Genomic DNA, 19,191 nt, shown 5'->3' on the forward strand with positions numbered 1-19,191 from the left:
CCTCCTTTTTTCGTGAGAAAACAAATGGCTCAGCATGCAATACCTGGCCCGTCCCCTGCTTGCCCCCCTGGCAAGTTGGCAACACAGACTGTGGCCAAAAGTGTTCCTGGCACAATTTTAGGACGTCCCGGGTCGCAAGCTGGCAAGGTGGGTGCCCTGACCGGCTGAATGCGGAATGGCCCAGCCAAGGGCCAGCGCAGCGTTCTCATTTGCCCCCGAGCGCCCGAGCCTCCGAACGGGGGAGGCACGGAGCTGCCGAGTGCGTGGACTCCTCCCCAGGCCTCCCCGGGGTAAGGGGGGGGGAGGGGGGAGGGGGTAGGCGGGCCATGTAGTGACCCGAACCCTCATCTACCGGGTACAAGCATCAAAACACTCATTGTGATTAGCGCAGGTACGACGTTCATGTACCGCGTCTGATGATGATGTTGAGTTTACGAAAACTGTCTCGGCTGCGCATCCAACAAGCCTCAACTCGTCGCTCGTGACGGCCTGGTCCTTATGTATTGCATGCCTTTCTGCTACCCACATACCGGGGTGCATCAGATGACACGAAGAACCCAGCCTGTGTAGTTGAGGGCTGCACAGAAGACGCAGTTGCTTCCGCGCCCTGAGGCGAGCACATTTGAGTGACGCAGCGCACGCAGCACAGCACAGCACAGAAAACACCTGTGCCGCAGGCGGTCTATCCTTTTCGTCAGCTTCCCTTCAGGATGGCCGCCCCAAGATGCAAGGCGGGCTACAAAAAGAAAGACGGTATCATCACCCTCACGGGCGACCAGGCTTCTGTCACCTGGACACCACTGCCCGGCACCGGCACCCCTACCGTTTTGTTGCCCATCCTCAACATCACAAGTAAGCCTCAGTCAACCTTCTCTAGTGGCCCCGTGTGCACAATCACTGACTGACATGGCCACCCGAAGATCTCCAAAAGACCCCGGACAGTGCTCCCAAGGTTATGCTCAAGATATTTGTCAAGGACCCCAATACTGAGGGCGATCCGGTGCCTTATCTCTTCCACTTTAACTCCCCGGAGGATCCCAGATCAGAAGCCAATGCAATCAAGGACATCTTGTCCAGGCTGATAACTGAGGTCCGCAACGCTGATCCCTCAGTGCCAAAGCCCACAACCCCAGCCCCGGCAAACGGAACGCCTGTCAATGCTCCAGATCCCAAGGCAACCGCTGCTTACTTGTTCGATGACAACCACCTCAAACTGGACATTGAGCTGCAGCAGGCCTTGCTGAGGAAGGATGGCGAGCTGCACAAGACTTACATGGATGCTAGGGCTACCAAGCCGGACAGTATCGGTGACGCCGCCTTCAACAACCAGTTCTGGTCCACCCGTACCAACCTCCTCCGCGCCTTCGCCATCGAAGTCAATCAGAAGCGAGGCTCATACAACATATTGCCCACCTTCAAAACCAAGACCATCCAGGATGCCGAGACGGGCCAGGAGAGGGTCGAGCTCAACCTTCACCAGGCCGAGATCCTTCAGATTTTTAACCAGCATCCTATCGTCAAGAGGGCATATAATGAGAACGTCCCCAAGCTGAACGATAGCGAGTTCTGGTCAAGGTTCTTCCTTTCCAGGCTCTGTAAGCAGCTCAAGGGTGAGCGGGTGTCAGATACGGACAGGCGCGACCCTGTCTTTGACCACTATGATGCCTCCGAGGACCGCAGCGCCTATGCGAACAAGATCCTGGCAGCACACGTCCCTCACATCATTGATGTCGAGGGCAATGAGGAGAACACAGGCTTCGTCAAGAGCGGCAACCGCAAGGACATCGAGATGCAGCCCAAGAGGAATATACCCATAATTCAGGTCCTGAACGCGACCAGCGAGAAGCTCCTCTCCAACGTTGCCCCAACGGATGGGGGCGCGGGGGACGCACCGGCTGCCGAGGATACGACGTGGCGGGAGCTGGCGCTTCGCGACCTGAGGGCGGACAACGAGGAGAACAGGATCATTCTCAACGTCAAGGAACAGGGCCGTTTCTTTGCAGAGCACAACGTGTCCAGCTCTGTCGACGACAAGGTTTATCAGCAACAGGTTCCCTCCGTGGTCATAAGTGAAGTCTCGTCAGACATTGATCTGCTACAGGGCGACTCATCTGGCGGAGTTGATCTGCACGGCAGCATCGGCATTGACGACGGTAGCGACAGCGATGAGGATGCGCCCAAAAAGCCGCACGTGGGATCCCGGGCAGCAAGGAAGGCCGCACAAAAGCAGGTGCTCACAGGCTTAGCCCAGAGCCGGGCGGAGCAGTACGGACACAGTTCGGACGAGAACACCCCCATGGGAATACCAAAAGATCTCAAGGACAAGTGCAAGCTCACAAATGCAACCACGAACGAGTTTCTCAAGCAATTTTGGAACGCGTTCTTGTCGGGAGACCCGGACCGGGCTCAAGAGCTGGGATACCATGTGGACTCGCTGAGGAGATCAATGACACGCATCACAGCGATAGCGGACGAAGCTGAGCAGCTCAGGAATAAGCTAATTGAGGAGGAGAGGAGGAAGATTAGGGAACACTACCAGAAGACGCGGATCAAGCAACGCTTCAAGGCAGATTCGGTAGGTGGTGGTCGGGCTGCTGTCATGACGCTATTGGGCCCGTCCATGGCAGCACTGGTGAAAGCGGAGGGCCTATATAAGGCAGCGCTGGAGCAGGAGGGCATCACTTTATCTACGGAGAACGACTAAAAGTGCGGACCAGAGAGCCGCGTTCTTGAACGTTGGAATTACAATGTACGGGAAGAGCGAGATGAAGGATCAAAGGCCCGAGTATGCAATCAACGAAGCCGGCGGGAGGCTCATCAGAGCGATCGTGCCCATCGTATCCATGTTGTATGATCATGCCAATGGAGAGGTCAAAGAGGAGAAGTCGCCCCTGCTCAGTCGGTCACCAGGACAGAGCCGTTTCATATGGGATGCGCGTGCGTTGAGCACACCGGTTGGTTGGAATGTGCCTGGGTTCATGACGTGGAAAAGACGCAAGACAAGGGCAGGTAGCCGTTTTTACGCATGCTAGATCATTTAACAAACATCTCTGGCCTCTAAACTTCTCTAGAATAGCGTTTGTAAGCACTCGCGTGTCCGCCACGTAACCACAGCACTCGTGCTAGTAGACCGACTCGTGGGCACTCACCACGGGTATGCCCCACCTACCAAAGGATGATCTCCAACAGGATAACCTACTATGAGATAACCTGCAATGGGATTATCTCTTCATATGCTACAGTATAACCTCTAACAGTGTAGTCTCTTACAGGACAACCTCCAATAATATAATTTCCTGGTAGGCAATTGAACAATAGCCTCCGCTTGAAAGCCATTTGGGAATAACCTCCGCGGAGAATACTCCCAGAGATTGTGTGGAAAGGAGGCTGGAAGGACTCTGTCACAGTCTTTTGAATGCGGCTGTGTTTGTGATGTAGTTATTAGTGGTGGTGCCTACCTATAGAGGTACCTAGGTACCTAGGTAGGTATGGAGTAGGCCCCGGCCCGTGCGAGCGGCTGACAAAGACACTGGAAGAAGCGCTCTGCTTCGGACCCGACAGTCCTGGTTCTGTATCGACGAATGCGCCGGCTGCGATAGCACCACCCAACCGGAGGAATTCGTAGCTCGGTCATCGTCGACCGATTCATCTTGACCCTGTCTGACGACTCGAGATGGTTACTGGGGTCAACGCCTCCTTCCAGTCGTTCGAATGCATGCTGTAGGGACGAGAGCCGGCCTTCCTGCATCGCAACGATGGCTACGGGCACAGGCGAAGGTCAGGGCGCCGGCGCTGCAGCATGAGGGGCATGGATTGCCGGGGCTAACACGGCCGTCTATTGCATGGCTAAATCCTCATCAGGCTCGATTTGTGGCCAGCAAGCCCAACGGCCCCGGTGCGCCCGACAAGCCGGATGGCAAGGAGGGCCAGGAGGGCCAGGAAGAGGGAGACAATGGCGAACAGACGCAACCACCAGGCAGATCCGACACAAGCGAGACCCCTACAGAGACCAAGAGGCAGCAGCTGTTTTCCCCTATGCCCTCCGGCAGAGGACGTGCTACCAATTCAGCGGCGGCCTCAAGCGGGCTCCCTCCAGTCAGCCTTCCCCGCTGGTTCCTTGACGACCGCGTACAAACCTCAAACTCGAAGGATACAGCAGGCGATCGACTGCAGGGCGATGTTTGGCAACTCTTTCAACCTGCGCGCCTCGCGTCAAGCCCTGGGCACGAGCTCGGCGGTATCGGCACTTCTACCACCACCCGAGAAGCAAAGGACCAGTCCGTCGAGCGAGCCATTGGCCGCGAGCTGGTATCGACCATCAGTGCCGAGTTAGATGCCATGCCTCCACCAATCAGGGCTACCAAGGAACCCAAAAGGAGGCCCATCTCGCTCCTGTACGTACACAATTATAAGGGCAGCCGGGTTGCGAACGACCTTGTCGGCCATGTTGCTACGGAGCTGCGAGCAGACGTCATTCACCTGGATGCCGCAAGACTGGCTAGCATCGTAGGGTCGTACCTTGGGTCGACTTTATATTTTGGTCGCAGCCAGATCTCGATGTTGGGCTACGCCGCGGCCGAAGAAAATGGCAGGTCCCTCACCTCGCCATCGACGGCTGATAAGGCGGAGGATATTTTGGTCAAGGGGATCAGCGTTGTGAAGCTGCTATCGCCAGGCAAAGATGACCGAGCAACTTGGGATGACTTGAAGTTGACCCATGTCCTCAAAGAGATCGTGGGCTCGGCTGGTGCCAAGAGGAGGATGGGCGGCCTATCGGACAAGCCGGAGCGGCTCATAGTGCATGTGCATAACTATGTCGAGCTCATGATGTCGACCGAGGGCGCATCGATCCTCGAAAAGTTGAGGACTATCGTCGACCGTTTATGGCAAGACGGATCTAGCGCTCTTATTGTCGGCTCTATCTCCAATGACAAGAATGCCTCCAAGCAGTGGCATTCAAAGGTCAGAGAGTTGAGCAGTAGTGACTGCTATCCCATCGTTTTCTTGCCCAACTCGGACGAGCTGCCAGAGCTCAAGACTTGGGAGCAGCAGGACTATGTCATGGACAATCTGAGTAACATCAATTGGATGCTGGAATGCCTCAGAGGTGAGCAGGCTCGCATAACACCCTGGCTGAACGACTCGAAATCCGGCACAAACGAAGCTGTTTATGAACTTATCACCCAGCTTTCTAGTGGTATCTACTCAAACCACTGGATATATCGAATTTGCACGCAAGCCATCGGATTGGAAAAATTGACCGGCGTCCTCGATGCCTCGACGCTTGCCGAAGCCCTCAAACAAATGAAACTGGTAGATTTGGGACGCTCTAGCCTGACTGGCCACCCTGCAAGGTCATCTGCTGCTCCCGCACTGGATTCAACCTCCCCGATTCAGGATCTCATAGCCCTTGGTAACAATATTATTCCCGAGGCTGACTCTTCACCTGGCCGACGGAAAGGCCCACCCGGTGATCTCGACGACGAGGAAAAGAAGCTCGTCTCCGGGATTGTCAACGTGGATGAGATTCATACTACGTTCGATGAGGTAATCGTGCCATCTGGCGTTCGTCAGTCCCTCGTTGCTCTCACGACCCTCTCGATCCAGCACCCCAAGGCATTCTCATATGGTGTACTCGCACGCGAGCGCATCCACGGCTGCCTGTTGTATGGTCCCCCTGGGACCGGCAAGACGATGATGGCTAAAGCTGTTGCGAAAGGCTCGGGGGCAAACATGCTTGAAATTAGCGCAGCTTCTATTAACGACATGTGGGTTGGCAACAGCGAAAAGAACGTGCGCGCTGTTTTCTCGCTCGCTCGGAAGCTAGCACCTGTGGTCGTCTTCCTTGATGAGGCGGACTCCCTCCTCGGGTCGAGGGGACGTCAACCTAACAGAGGCGGATATAGGTAGGCTTTCAAGAGTTCCCTTGGAATCAACGAGATCCCTGTCAGAGGCTGTAGCGCGGGATAACTCACTGACTTCCCATCCACAGAGAAACAATTAATCAGTTCCTTCGGGAGTGGGATGGCCTGACCAATGCATTGGACACGCAGCAGATATTCGTTCTAGTCAGCACCAATGCCCCACAAGACCTTGATGAGGCTGTCCTGAGGCGACTTCCAAGGAGGATACTCCTCGACCTTCCCTTGAAAGACTCGAGACTGGCGATCCTCCAATCTCTACTCAGGGATGAACAACTCGACCCTGCAGTGTCACTCGAACAGCTCGCGTCCGATACAGAACTCTACAGCGGGTCGGACTTGAAGAACCTCGCCGTGGCAGCAGCAATGGAGGCAGCCAAGGAAGAACTCGCGGCCAAGGAGGCGGATGCGGCCTATCAGTTCCCAGCGAAGCGTGTTCTGACCAAGGCCCACTTCGATAAGGCGTCCAAGGACATCAGTGCCTCTATCTCAGAGGATATGGTGAACCTCAAGGCTCTTCGCAAGTTTGATGAACAATACGGTGATGCCAGGCGGAAGAAGAAGAGAAGTCAAATGGGGTTCGAGGTTGTGCCCCAAGTCACCAAGTCTGAGGACGCCGTGATTAGAAAATAATGGGCAGTGCAACCGACGCAATTCCCTATATACCAGATAGATTTCGTGTACAGGGAATTTTACATTGGCTTCTCACTTGCTGTGGATCGAGGCTCTGTCTGTTGGCCGAAGAAGAACAATGGGACGATTACATCTGGTAGTTGAAGATTTGCCCGAGCTGCTGCGCGTCGGACGTTGAAGCTTCGACGGACAGCGCGATCTAGAGGACCGAACTCCTTTGGAGAACTGCCCGGGCATGCTTCTGTTTTCATAGGCTCCTCTTTCCACTTGTGACATGCTTTTGATCCACCCAGCCAGTGCCAATCGAATTGAGCCCAGGACAGGGTTGATGCCGTCGTATAAAGATACTAAGATGAGTTTATGCGCAATGGTTCCCATTGCACAAGACTGTCTGGCCGGTATCCCTTGTCAGGCGCAGAAGCCAGCGCACGCATAGCCTTTGCTCTGTGGGAACCATGCTCACACGTTGGAGCGTGGTGGTCTCCGTCAGCCGATGTAGTGTCACAACACGGGACACCGCCAGGTTGGCCGACTGATTCCCGAGCAAGACCATCCGCGGTACCCGTTACGCCGTGTGGCTGTTCGTTGAGTCAACACCGCCACGCACCACCACACCACATCTGAAACCCGTACTGATCTGATTACTTCGATTGTCGTTGTACACATACACGGCTCACAAAGGAGAAAAGATTGATTGAGCTACGATGACATTTCCGTGAACTCGATCCGCGCATCTACACACGGGCCCCAACTCTCCCATGCAGTGCCCACTTTATTCTACATCGAGACAGCCTCCTCAACCGCTCTTCTCCAGATCAGCCAGAATCTGCTCACCCTTTGCCCGGGCGGAGGCGAAGTCGCCAACCATGTAGAAAGCACCCTCGGGCAGGTCATCACCCTCGCCACCGAGAATGGCCTTGAAAGATGAGATGGTGTCCTTCAGGTCGACAAGCTTTCCCTCGATACCAGTGAAGACCTGGGCGACGGTGAAGGGCTGCGACAGGAAACGCTGGATCTTACGGGCACGCTCGACGGTGAGCTTGTCGGCCTCGGAGAGTTCATCCATACCCAGAATGGCAATGATGTCCTGGAGAGACTTGTACTCTTGGAGGATCTGCTGCACGCGGGTGGCGGTCTCGTAGTGGTCCTGTCCGACGACACGGGGATCCAGCATACGGGACTTGGAGTCGAGAGGGTCGACGGCGGGGTAGATACCCAGCTCAGAGATACCACGAGACAGCACAGTGGTGGCGTCCAAGTGAGCGAAGGTGGTGGCGGGGGCAGGGTCAGTCAGATCGTCAGCAGGGACGTAGACGGCCTGGACGGAGGTGATGGAACCCTTCTTGGTGGTGGTGATACGCTCCTGCATGCCACCCATGTCGATGGCGAGGGTGGGCTGGTAACCGACGGCAGAGGGGATACGGCCCAGCAGGGCGGACACCTCGGAACCGGCCTGGGTGAAGCGGAAGATGTTGTCAATGAAGAGAAGCACTGTGCCAGTGTGTTAGCTAGGCGCGGGCATCAGTCGTTGGAGCGTGTGGGAGATGACGTACCATCCTGACCCTCCTGGTCACGGAAGTACTCGGCAACGGTGAGACCAGTCAGGGCGACACGGGCACGGGCTCCTGGGGGCTCGTTCATCTGACCGAAGACCAGGGCGACCTTGGACTCGCCCTCGAGCTGGATGACGGAGGTCTCCTGCATTTCGTGGTACAGATCGTTGCCCTCACGGGTACGCTCGCCGACACCGGTGAAGACAGAGTAACCACCGTGGGCCTTGGCGATGTTGTTGATCAACTCCTGGATAAAGACGGTCTTGCCGACACCAGCACCACCGAACAGACCGATCTTACCACCACGGGCGTAGGGGGCAAGGAGATCGACGACCTTGATACCGGTGACCAGAATCTCAGCGGTGGTGGATTGCTCGGTGAACTCGGGAGGGTCGGCGTGGATGGGGAGGAACTTGTCGGTCTTGATGGGCCCACGCTCGTCGATGGGGTCACCAGTGACGTTCATGATACGGCCCAGGGTAGCAGGGCCGACGGGGATGGTGATGGGAGCGCCGGTGTCGGTAGCCTTGGCGCCACGGACGAGACCCTCGGTACCTGTGCTTCGGTTAGCAACCAGAAGAGCCGGAGCCGAGCTGCTCGCCACTTACCGTCCATAGCAATGCAACGGACAACATTCTCACCGAGATGTTGCTGCGGCGGGGTTAGCTTTCGGGGGCATCATCGGGAGCTGGCCAAGGCGGCGGCGACGTACCGAGACCTCGAGGACAAGCTTGTTACCCTGGTTGTCTGTCTGGAGGGCGTTCAGAATTGGGGGGAGCTTGGCCGTGTCGAATTTCACTGCACAAAGAAATCAGCGACTCGCTCTCGCCAAAACAAAAGGCCCGGGCAGAGGCTGGTGAGGTGGTTGACTGACCGTCGACGACGGCGCCGATGACCTGGTGAGGTATTTTGTTAGCCTTGGTCGGGAAGCCGGAGCGGGACGGGGCGCGTCGCAGGTTGGCGCGGGCTTGGGTCTGGGTGAGCGTACCTGGTAGATCTTTCCATCGCCGACGCTGGAGGTGCTGGCGAACCGGCTGGTGATGGGGAACTTGAAAGGAGAGGGACCGGCGCGCCTGGTGGCAGCGGCCGCGAAGGAGGGTCTCGCGCGGGCGAAGTTCCTGATGCCGCTGTGGTCAAAGGAAGCTGGTCAGCTCGGTCGGGTCGACGTCAACAGCCGGCCGAGGCCACCTGCAGCTCAATTGGGCTCAATTGGCCGCTGGGGTCGCCGTGGACTGCGGGAAGGAGTAGATGCTAACCTCTTGAACATCTTGCCAGATATCTAAGAACGACTTCTGATGGGAGTGGAGTTGGGTAGTGATGGGAGGCTGGAGGAAAAGATTGAGTTGACGCGGGAAAAGTCGTTTAGCTAGAAGCTGGAGATCCGAGCTGCTCCACCCCTTCCTGCACGTGACCGTCGCAGCTCTGGTCTGCCGTTTCCTCTTCCCCGGACCCCGGGGCTGCTGCGCCAAAACCGGCCCAACTGGTAGCGGCAACTCGCTGGCGCTGCTCCCCCCCTCCCTCGATATTTCTTTTGACCTCAATCCCGCGTACTGCTCGCAGGCTGCGATTTTGCCGCTACTGACTGGTTGATGGCCGCCATGTATAGACGACCTACACGCAGGGTGTCCTGACGGCCAGCCAAAACTGCTTACGGACTACCTGCCCTGCTAATGCGCTCGTCCATCCCGACCTTCTCCTGATATTATAGGTCACCAGCATGGTGTCCATAAGATGGCAAAAAGTTCGTCCTGTATGGAAGACTATTTATATTTGTTCTGTTATCTGCTACGCGGCCACAGCATCTTTGTACAAGGGCGCTCACTGCACAGACGCCCGCAGTGTTAACAAGATGTACGGCAATTGGGCACAAGATGAGGAAAGCTATGCGTAGGGCTTTTGGCTATGACTTTATGTATATTTCGAAGACAGGATGCACGTGAAACTGATAAATTTTGCTATTCTCTACTTGACTTTCACCTCCTGTTGCACAAGGCTGTGTGTGGGCACGGGCGCTTCAACTCGCTTCAGATGTTACATGCTCGACGCTACTAGCTGATGAGGGCAAGCGGCTAGCTTTCTTGCAGTTGCGCCACTATGGCGCTGTTGGGGCCGATTCAAGGGCAAGGACCTGTGCGCAAATGTCAGTCCCCAATCTGGAACCAGTCTTGTGACGCGACCAGGCAACTTACAATGGCTGTGCGAGACGGGACGTAGACATGTGTCCAGTTCTTACGGTTGTTCCACTCCATTGGAGTAGTGCTGGGCCTGAATTAACACTTGCCCATGAGACAAGGTCTTTTGGGACAGGCACGACTTACAAGAATCTGGTGTTGGCATCAATAGAGTTGAAACCCCCTACGTCCTTATCATCCGTGTTCAGGACAATCTTGTAGGTCCCCTCCACGTCGACGCCAATTCGGTAGTCGGTGTAGCTGTTTGTTGGGTGGAAGTTGAACACAAAGACCAAACCAGCACGTTCGAATACAACGACCTTGTCTCCCTCGTGCTTGAGGGAGATGTACGCCTGTGGAGAGTGCAACCACCCATATTTTGCTTCGCAGAGGTTCATGAGTCTGTCGAAATGGTCGAGGAACTGATATCTCAACAAGTGGTCGTCGGTAAGGTTGAGCTGCCGTCGGGCGTACCAGAAGGAGTTCTGGTTGCCTTCACGAGGGAAGTCGAGCCACTCGGGGTGGCCAAACTCATTGCCTTCAAAATTGAGATAGCCTTCGCCACCCAGGGAGTTTGTGAGCAGTCGGATCATCTTGTGCAGCGCCATTCCTCGAGCAATAACCGGCGTCAGGGGGGTGAGCGTAGACATGTTTGTGTACATCTCCGCGTCGCACAGGTGGAAAATCAAGGTCTTGTCACCAACCAGGCTGTTGAAGCATCAGCAAAACATGTCGCCCGGTGAAGCGGCGAACAAAGATGTTGAAAACATACGCTTGGTCATGGCTCTCGCAGTAAGCAATGCACTTTTCTCCGTGTCGCCTGTTCGTCAGCGTGAAGCATATGTTGGCCATGTCCCAGTCCTCGTCTTTCTTTTCCTTGAGGATCTTAATCCACATGTCGGGAACGGCCATGGCAAGACGGTAGTCGAACCCGACACCGCCCAAGGAGAGTGGCACGCCCAGAGCTGGCATGCCTGACACATCCTCGGCCACAGTGATACACTCTGGGTAGAGCTCGTGGAGCATCTCATTGGCAAGCATGAGATAGACCACAGCCTCCTCGTCGACGTCTGAGCCAAAGTACTCATGATAGCCGCCCGAAAACCCACTATGGAACATCATGTCAGTACAAGTGGGCACGGCTTTAGACATGCCAGAGTGGTATAGTATAACTCACGTCCCCAAGCCATGGTGGAGATATAGCATGCTTGTCACACCATCGAATCTAAAGCCGTCGAATTGGTACTCGTCCATCCAGAACCGCAGATTGCTCAAGAGGAAACGCATGACTTCATGGTGCCCATAGTTGAACAGTCGACTGTCCCACTGGTCATGTTTTCCTCTTGGTCCCCCGTGGAAGTACTGATGATCGGTGCCATCAAATTCGTTCAGTCCGTCGAGCACGTTCTTTGAGGCGTGGCTGTGGACCACATCCAGCAAGACAACAAGACCCATGCTGTGGGCAGTGTCTATCAGCTCCTTGAGGTCCTCCGGAGGGCCATACCTGCTGCTGGCGGCGAAGAAGTTGTTGACCTGGTAGCCAAAACTGGCATAGTAGGCGTGCTCCATGATGGCCATGAGTTGTATAACGTTGTAGCCCAGCGACTTGATCCTTGGGAGCATGTTCTTGGTGAACTCCTTGTACGTGGCGACCCTGAGCTCAGGCGACGATATGCCGACATGTGCCTCATACACACGAGCACTGAGAGGTTTTTTTGGGCGAGGGTACTTGAAGACGTATTTCTCCTCCTGGGGAGGGTTCCAAAACCTGGCATCGTACGCAGGTGATACCGAGAGATCCTGTGTGACATACTTGATCCAAGCGGGGAGACGATCGATCCGGCTGCCATCTGGAAGCACCATTGAGATCTTGTGGGTCTAGTCAGCCGCTTATACACGTTGGGGATACACAGGCTGGGTGATGAGTGGTCACCTTGATCTTGGAGTTGTGAGGAATAGCGACTTGGCCATGCTCGTTGGGAGCGATGGTAATTTCGAAAACTCCAAAGGCATTCTTCTTCATGGGGTGAGAATCACGGTTCCAACCGTCTACGCAGCGTTAGCAGGGAGCGACCATGGTTGAGGAACGCGGTTGCAGGTCATACTGAAGTCCCCTATGAGGAAAGCCTGCTGGGCGTTGGGAGCCCACTCTCGATAGATGACACTGTTGTTTGGGTCGACATTGAGACCGAACACATCAGCACCCTAAGGGTAGTGCCACCAGTAAGAACATGTTCCCTTGGGAGTGCCGCATATCCTTTGGGTCTGGAAACAACGTACCTTGGTAAACTTGGAAAGACCACCCTCTGTCTCATCAATCTTCTTCATCCAGTCTCTGGCCCTGGAGACTCTTCGCTTGAGCACGTCCTGGAAAGGCGAGAGCCAAGGGTCAACCTGCAGGACGCCTGGGAGCAGGTCAGCCATGAGCTCCAAGTCGTGGCATGTCCAAATGCTCCACACATGTCCCTACCTAGCTCCTGGGTGGGATCGGTGCCGGGAGCAGCCTGCCCGCCGTTTTGGACCAACGTGTTGGATGCGTGTTCCGCGGTGTCGGCCATGATTGTGAGGTTGTCGGCCTGCAAAGCGCAGGAGCTTCACGAAGGGGTGGGAACGGTGGGGCGAAAGTGCGTGCGAAGCGACTGGGACGGTTTTCTCTGAGAGGCTGCTGGTGCACGTTGATGGAAAGGGGAACGAGGAGGCAAGGGAATTGGTCGAGGCCGAGTGCAGTGGAAGCCAACCAAACAGATGCTGCGGGTGGGTTCTCTTTTATGTGCCGCAATTTGACGGAGGGCCTTGGATGACCTGTGATGCAGAGCTTGAGGCCTGGCCGAGCAGCATGCGCAGAGCTCCCTGGAAGGGGAGCCGACAGGAGCGTAGCGTGATGAAGCTCCGTGTCGAACGCTTGTATGTAGTATGACGTCGGGCAGCAGCGACGAATTCAACGAAAAAAATGCCCCAGATGCACTGCCCGCAGTACCCAGGTAAATACAAAGCCCCTCCCCGTGCCTATCTGGGGTACTACTAGCCGTGGTGGGTAGGTACGTAGCTACGATGGCAGGTTGGTTAACCTCCACCCCCCTGGATATCACTGATAACACAGCACAAGCCCAACCGATACACACCGTCCACACCTGTATGGCCTCAACAATGTTTCGGGGCGCCTGGGGCATGTACGGCGTTTGGGCGTCTCCAACGGACATGATACAAGTACCATACAACATAACATTATTGATGGTTTGTCTGGCAGGAGGCTACCACAATCTTGTGATGGGGCGGAAGAGAGAGAGGGGGGCAGCGGATCACTGATAGTGGCCGGGGTGTGCTGGGTTGACTTTGCCCCAGAACCCCAGACGCGGAAAAGCCCCTGTGAGCCGCCGTATGGCAGAAGGGGGACGCTCGGGGAGGAGCTTGGGGTTGGGACGAGCAAAAAGGCGGGCGCCCAGGATCATTAGGTAAGGCTAACCCCGCCACCGGTTTCAACGGCAGAGAGAGCAGCTTGAGCAGCTGCCTTATTACACTACTACTGTAGACCTAGTATGTGCCTACCCAATGGCCTCCCTGCCCCATACCTGGGTACACAGACACCCAGGTGCCCAGGTTCCGTGGGCATGTGGGTACTGTACCTAGACACCTAGGTACTAAGTACCTAGGTACCTAGGTAGGCATGTAGGAACCCAGACGTGCTTACACCACCTCCCCACGACCTTCCGCCACCAAGTGCCTCGACGTGCATACTGTTGGGCTGTTGCCACCATCTCCTAGTTCTTCTGTCAGACAAGAGACCTCATCAAGATCCTCCATCGTGACCTCGAGAGCCGCGAGACCTCCCAGACACAGGCTCCTCCTCTTAGCATGTTGTGCCGTTCTCGGACATGATCATGGCCTCCCGGGGGTCGCGATTGTACTTGTTGCCACTGTCCCACGCCCGTCGAAAAGCCCCCTCACCAGGCTCTGGATATCGGGCCTATTCTGTCTCCACGCCGTTCCGCTCGGCGAGGCGGCCGCAAAACTTCAACTCGGGCTTCACCAGTTCCTATGACCCCACCGAACCTGTTCCCGACCGCGGGCCCATGTTCGCGAACCCGACATTTGGGGTCCCACAATTCTACCCCCGCGATCTCAAGACCCGCGTCGACGAGTATGTCGTTGGCCAAGAAAGGGCCAAAAAGACCATATGCTCCGCCATCTTCAATCACTATCAGAACCTGAGGAGGCGGAGGCACGACCTGGACCAGGACAATAGACTGCGAGAGAAGCTGCAGCGCCAAAACCGCACGCGAGAGAGGGACCGTCTCGAGCCGTATCGTGACCCTCACCCAGTCGAAGGTCAGCAACTTTGGCCCGGCCACAGCCCTCCATGTGCCGCGTACTGATTCCAGATACCCAGACGAGTTCCCTGGTCATTATGAGTCCATACACAAGAGCCATCAAGTCGCGGATGTCGACGCTGCTGCCAAAGCCGCCGCCGAGTTCTACATTCCCGAAGATCCCAGTATTCCTCACCATACCAGGATAGACAAGAGCAATCTGCTGCTGATAGGACCTACTGGTGTCGGGAAGACTTACATCCTCGAGTATGCCTCCTTCCCCTAGCCTTCACGCCTGCCATCTCCAGGATATACTGAGAAGCGCCTCAGGACCCTGAGCAAGAAGCTCAATGTCCCCTTCACGATATGCGACTGCAACTCTTTCACGCAAGCTGGCTACATTGGCCAAGATGTCGAGAGCTGTATCGAGAGACTCCTGATCGAATCGGGCTATGACACGAGAGCGACCGAGAATGGAATTGTAGTGCTGGACGAGTTCGACAAAATCGCGCGAAGAGAAACATCGAATGGCCGCGACGTCGGTGGAGAGGGTGTCCAACAAGCCCTCCTCAAGCTTGTGGAAGGGACAAAAGTCACAATAAACGTCAAGGACAACAAGTCCCCGCGATCTGCAGCCCCAATAACGAGCAACTACGGATCTGGCAGTTCGGGCTTGGCCCCCCCTAGCCCCCCTCCCTCAGGCAGGACGGACCAGTTCACCATCGACACGAGGAATATTCTCTTCGTATTTTGCGGTGCTTTTGTTGGCCTGGAAAAGCACATATTGGCGAGAGTGGCGAAACCGTCACTTGGATTCGGGGCTGAAATTGGTGAAGGCCGGTCATCAAAAAAAGGCAACAAAACGGTTCTGCCGCGGGAGATGTATTCTCATCTGCCGCACCAGCCTCTAGCAACGGCAGTGGATGAGTCCGGAAGCACACCCTTCACACCAAGTGAGTCTTTTGCGGAGGAAGCCGGGATGATCCTCACAGGACTCGGTGATACTGACAAGAGAGCCTTACAGTGGACCTAACCACGCCCGACGACCTGCAGGCTTTTGGTTTCATCCCGGAACTCATTGGTCGACTGCATAATATTATCGCATTGTCACCATTGTCACGAGATGAACTCTTCCGGATCTTGACAATCCCCCGTAATGGACTTGTCGCACAGTATAGAGCCCTATTCGAAACTTATCCTTCCAAACTATATTTCACTACGCGTGCCCTCCTAACGATTGCCGAGCGAGCCCTCGAGAATGGCACTGGCGCCAGAGGGTTGAAGATGGAAATGGAGAGGGTACTTGCTGAGCCGATGTACGAGGCCCCCGTGCAACACGTGCTCATCACGGAGGCTTGCGTAAAAGGACGGGAGAAGGCTGGTTACTGGGGGAGAGACGGGTGGCTGGAAGTCGAGAGGCGCATAAGGGCAGAGGATGAGCCCCACGAAGTAGACGAGGCTGCCGTATCAACATTCGAGCAGTACCGAGAGGCAGGGCAAAGCGGCGAGTAACGCATGGCATAAACGTTTTCACAAGGGACGAGTTCTGTTCGGATATCCGCTCTGCCGTCACGGCATTGCTCCGGCAACCTTGTACATGACGCTCTGCTGTGGGCACCATCAGATGGGAGTTTCTCTTATAGGATTCCCTTTCGTGGGATACCCTCATACAGGACTGATCTGGAATAATGTACCATAGAGGAACCCTTGGGATATGGACAAGTGGAATCACGGACTGGCTTACCGGCATGTTCAACAATTGCGTGAGTTGCCAAATCTGTGACGGAAGGATAATATGCGGCCTCGACAAAGGGCGGTAAATGCCAGACTCCGCAACCCCTGTGCGTTTAGAAACGCTGCATCGCTCGCTAGCTTGTATCTTTCGACAAGCGAACATTCGGCACCATCGATTTGGGCCACGAATCAGGCGAGCTGGGTTGACCCGGAGCTCTGACGAGCAATGGGGCCCGACAAGAGGCCAGCTGGAGACAAGGGCGCAGCACCAGTGTTGTTTAAGGATCTTTGGGATTCTCGTACACATATTTACATTCACGTATAAAATCACCACATCCAACCAGGCCGCCAGTCCAAGGCTCATTCCTGTCACCATCATTCTGCACGTAGGGGTGAGGCCATGTGGCAATGATGGCATCATTCCTCTTTCTGCTGATTTCATTTCTGCCTCGTCTACTGACAAAGGAGAAGACCTTCTCCATCCCTTGCCTAGGCGTCTTAAGCCTTTGCGGGCGGCGACTGGACCTGACCCTGACCCTTGTAGTCGGGCGAGGCGATACCTGTGAAGGGATCGGCTTTTTGCTCCTGTCATTTTGGCCCAGGTCAGTATGCGGGAGGCGCCCTTTGGAAGTACTGAAGTCTGGCGAACCTTGAGGTACTCGTTGGAAGCCTCCTGCCACTCGCGCGTCATGGTGTGTGGTGCGGGCTTGGCGAACATACGCATAGTAGCGAAGATGGTCAGGGATGCACCGAGACCTGCGAGGACGTAGAGTATAACCTTCTTGTTCTCATCGGCAGGAGGCTGAGCGCGGGGCCCGTGAGGGCCGAAAGCGATCCAGTAGGCTGTGAGGCATTTGTGTCAGCGTCAATCGGGTTGAGCATTTTCAAGACGCATTGAGAGCTTGGACGTGACGGGGAGAGGCCAATTGAGCCCGACAGATGTCGAGGCAGGCGCCTGCAGCTCTATGGGCCCCTATTGGTGTGCCCGAGCCGTTCCGCAGGAATGACGATGGTGTGTCGGCACTCACCAGCCTTCTTTTCCTGGAGGGTCAGGTCGCCCCAGTTCTCCTTCATGCGGTCGCGCAGGGCCATCCACAGCTCAGCCTGCTCCTGCAGAGGCATGCCCTCCCATCTCTTCTCGATGTTGGCCAGGGTAGGGTTGGAGATTGCGTGGGTGGAGGCGGCGGCTCGGGTGACCATGGCGGAGGAGGTGGTGGCCTGGCGGCCAGCCCTGGTGACGGTGGCGCGCAGGGCGGACGATGTCGGAAGGCGCATCATTGTGATTGCTTGCGGAGGACTTGCTGTGCTGGAGATGGAGCGAGGCGAGGCGAGGCGAGGCCGGTCGACAGAGGGTCGTGGATGGGTAGATCAGAGAAGCTGGTGGAAGGGTAGCAGGAGAAGAGTGGAGATGGGATTGCCCAAGGCCGTGACCGTTAAAACGTTGCTCTGCTGTTAGCCTCGAGGGACGGTCAAAACTTCCGAAGCTGCAAAATCAGGCCACCGCCCAGAGCTGTCATGCTTACATAAGTATCTGGCTAAGTGCCAACAACCAATCAGTCCTTGTGAGAAGGTCAACCCGTCTTGATGTTACCATATTCCAGAACACTGCTAGGTGCTCTGCCTTCCCAATACATTGTCAACCTTTTCTCGGAGACTTGAAAACAGGACATTTAATCCTTCAACAGAGCTCGGGTACCACCAAGCGATTCATTGGGTGCCTTCCAGCAGGTTGCATTCCCACAGGGGCAGAGGTCGGTATGTCATGTGGAATTGTATGTAGGCATTTACGAGCCCCGCAATGAATCCTGTGGGCTTGTCTTTCACATGTAACACCATATCACCGCCACATCGTCAAAAATCACAATACATCATGACAGAGTCCCTGTGGCTCGACCACTCATTGTCTGTGTGAGTAACTTCTGCAGGAGGTTCTTCCACAGAACGACGTACTCTAGGGCGGAAGTGAAGAAACTCTTGGACGTCATCCATCTCTGTTGTCGGCAACATCTGGACATTACCACACACATCCTCTTCTTCTTCTTTCTTTTTTTTTTTTTGGGGGGGGGGGGGGTTACCAAGACCTCCAATGCCTGGACCCAGTGGACGCCTTTGCCTCTCTTCACTGCCTCCTTGATGAGTAGGGCCGAGGTGTCCGTTCCATGCTGATTTCGAATTGCGAGAAGTCATCGCTTCACTTTGCCGCGCCAGACTTCCTTGACTTGATGGAGAAGCCCCTGTGCACGGAAGGCAGCGAGAGCAACTTCACCTCGAACTTCGAGTTCAAACGGTAGACATGAAGATACAGACGTTGACTTATGCCTGTGTCTTAATTATTTTGACTATGGCCTTGATATGGACGGTCTAGTGGCTGCTTTCCCAGGTGCTGATGGTCCAGAGTAACGCCATGCCCATCTTTTGCTGTTTGCCCTTTACTGCTTCTGGTCAATAAGAGGCCCAGGGGATGAGCACTGACGAAGCTCCGACATACCCAGGATCACGCCAGGCCAGATGTTGTTCCTGGAGAGTTGGCTTAAATATGTAGACTCCTGCGGGGTTCCTCAGCATTCGGCATGCCTAACCCGATGGTTGTGAGGAGACAGACAAACCTGTAATGACGCCAACACCCACAGAGAAACCCAGGGCGGTGAGGTTACGAGCAGACATATTGCGAGCAACCGTGCTTTAGACAGCAGGAGTAAAGAGCTTGTGTGCAATGGTGAATAGAATACTCCACACGGTTTGCGCTTTCTATCATTTGAGTGCCCAGGTGCTTTGTGGAGCCTCGGGAGACAGAATGGGCAATTACCTAGGTACATATGTAATTTCTTGCCCGGCAGGGTCTGCGTATATATACACCAATCTATGCAGCCCC

The 19,191-nt window shown here is 55.4% G+C and overlaps 6 protein-coding genes across 6 annotated transcripts; 3 read left to right on the forward strand and 3 right to left on the reverse strand.

Annotated features, from left to right (window-relative positions):
* The first annotated feature begins 424 nt into the window (after positions 1-424).
* Positions 425-3,062, forward strand: KVR01_009881 (TFIIH/NER complex subunit TFB1). The gene is made up of 2 exons (XM_044789022.1): positions 425-852; positions 921-3,062. The coding sequence occupies exons 1-2, from the start codon at positions 711-713 to the stop codon at positions 2,702-2,704; spliced, it is 1,926 nt and encodes a 641-aa protein (XP_044641129.1). The 5' UTR covers positions 425-710; the 3' UTR covers positions 2,705-3,062.
* A 494-nt stretch (positions 3,063-3,556) lies between these two features.
* Positions 3,557-7,211, forward strand: KVR01_009741 (uncharacterized protein). The gene is made up of 2 exons (XM_044785999.1): positions 3,557-5,906; positions 5,993-7,211. The coding sequence occupies exons 1-2, from the start codon at positions 3,712-3,714 to the stop codon at positions 6,552-6,554; spliced, it is 2,757 nt and encodes a 918-aa protein (XP_044640989.1). The 5' UTR covers positions 3,557-3,711; the 3' UTR covers positions 6,555-7,211.
* KVR01_010099 (F1F0 ATP synthase subunit beta) lies at positions 7,188-9,457 on the reverse strand. Its single transcript, XM_044790524.1, has 7 exons — positions 9,364-9,457; positions 9,096-9,234; positions 8,982-9,003; positions 8,820-8,905; positions 8,716-8,758; positions 8,108-8,662; positions 7,188-8,045 (listed from the first exon to the last, which is right to left on the reverse strand). Exons 1-7 carry the CDS (start codon positions 9,372-9,374, stop codon positions 7,351-7,353), a joined length of 1,551 nt encoding a protein of 516 aa, XP_044641347.1. The 5' UTR covers positions 9,375-9,457; the 3' UTR covers positions 7,188-7,350.
* A 137-nt stretch (positions 9,458-9,594) lies between these two features.
* Positions 9,595-13,321, reverse strand: KVR01_009663 (1,4-alpha-glucan branching enzyme). The gene is made up of 9 exons (XM_044794274.1): positions 12,749-13,321; positions 12,559-12,683; positions 12,384-12,483; positions 12,212-12,327; positions 11,456-12,147; positions 11,051-11,386; positions 10,426-10,986; positions 10,297-10,366; positions 9,595-10,235 (listed from the first exon to the last, which is right to left on the reverse strand). Exons 1-9 carry the CDS (start codon positions 12,834-12,836, stop codon positions 10,200-10,202), a joined length of 2,124 nt encoding a protein of 707 aa, XP_044640911.1. The 5' UTR covers positions 12,837-13,321; the 3' UTR covers positions 9,595-10,199.
* A 513-nt stretch (positions 13,322-13,834) lies between these two features.
* Positions 13,835-16,617, forward strand: KVR01_009728 (uncharacterized protein). The gene is made up of 4 exons (XM_044788795.1): positions 13,835-14,604; positions 14,666-14,852; positions 14,916-15,538; positions 15,610-16,617. Exons 1-4 carry the CDS (start codon positions 14,151-14,153, stop codon positions 16,095-16,097), a joined length of 1,752 nt encoding a protein of 583 aa, XP_044640976.1. The 5' UTR covers positions 13,835-14,150; the 3' UTR covers positions 16,098-16,617.
* Positions 16,600-19,096, reverse strand: KVR01_009909 (uncharacterized protein). Its single transcript, XM_044785130.1, has 5 exons — positions 18,926-19,096; positions 18,808-18,865; positions 17,348-18,751; positions 16,969-17,162; positions 16,600-16,904 (listed from the first exon to the last, which is right to left on the reverse strand). Exons 3-5 carry the CDS (start codon positions 17,595-17,597, stop codon positions 16,818-16,820), a joined length of 531 nt encoding a protein of 176 aa, XP_044641157.1. The 5' UTR covers positions 17,598-18,751; positions 18,808-18,865; positions 18,926-19,096; the 3' UTR covers positions 16,600-16,817.
* Between the last annotated feature and the right edge of the window lie 95 nt (positions 19,097-19,191).

Source organism: Diaporthe batatas (genome assembly GCF_019321695.1).
Source record: "Diaporthe batatas strain CRI 302-4 chromosome Unknown Contig00012, whole genome shotgun sequence".
NCBI lineage: Eukaryota > Fungi > Ascomycota > Sordariomycetes > Diaporthales > Diaporthaceae > Diaporthe > Diaporthe batatas.

Coding starts and splice junctions, on each gene's coding strand:
- KVR01_009881 (XM_044789022.1), top strand. CDS start 711: ATGGCCGCCCCAAGATGCAAGGCGGGCTACAAAAAGAAAGACGGTATC. Junction 853..920: donor GCCCATCCTCAACATCACAA/GTAAGCCTCAGT, acceptor GGCCACCCGAAG/ATCTCCAAAAGACCCCGGAC.
- KVR01_009741 (XM_044785999.1), top strand. CDS start 3,712: ATGCATGCTGTAGGGACGAGAGCCGGCCTTCCTGCATCGCAACGATGG. Junction 5,907..5,992: donor CCTAACAGAGGCGGATATAG/GTAGGCTTTCAA, acceptor TCCCATCCACAG/AGAAACAATTAATCAGTTCC.
- KVR01_010099 (XM_044790524.1), bottom strand. Junction 9,004..9,095: donor GCGATGGAAAGATCTACCAG/GTACGCTCACCC, acceptor ATACCTCACCAG/GTCATCGGCGCCGTCGTCGA. Junction 8,906..8,981: donor CATCGGCGCCGTCGTCGACG/GTCAGTCAACCA, acceptor TTCTTTGTGCAG/TGAAATTCGACACGGCCAAG.
- KVR01_009909 (XM_044785130.1), bottom strand. CDS start 17,597: ATGATGCGCCTTCCGACATCGTCCGCCCTGCGCGCCACCGTCACCAGG. Junction 17,163..17,347: donor CCTCCAGGAAAAGAAGGCTG/GTGAGTGCCGAC, acceptor AATGCCTCACAG/CCTACTGGATCGCTTTCGGC. Junction 16,905..16,968: donor CTTCCAACGAGTACCTCAAG/GTTCGCCAGACT, acceptor CCAAAATGACAG/GAGCAAAAAGCCGATCCCTT.
- KVR01_009663 (XM_044794274.1), bottom strand. CDS start 12,836: ATGGCCGACACCGCGGAACACGCATCCAACACGTTGGTCCAAAACGGC. Junction 12,484..12,558: donor GTCTTTCCAAGTTTACCAAG/GTACGTTGTTTC, acceptor CACTACCCTTAG/GGTGCTGATGTGTTCGGTCT. Junction 12,328..12,383: donor TTTCCTCATAGGGGACTTCA/GTATGACCTGCA, acceptor AACGCTGCGTAG/ACGGTTGGAACCGTGATTCT.
- KVR01_009728 (XM_044788795.1), top strand. CDS start 14,151: ATGATCATGGCCTCCCGGGGGTCGCGATTGTACTTGTTGCCACTGTCC. Junction 14,605..14,665: donor TGACCCTCACCCAGTCGAAG/GTCAGCAACTTT, acceptor CCAGATACCCAG/ACGAGTTCCCTGGTCATTAT. Junction 15,539..15,609: donor AAGCACACCCTTCACACCAA/GTGAGTCTTTTG, acceptor AGAGCCTTACAG/TGGACCTAACCACGCCCGAC.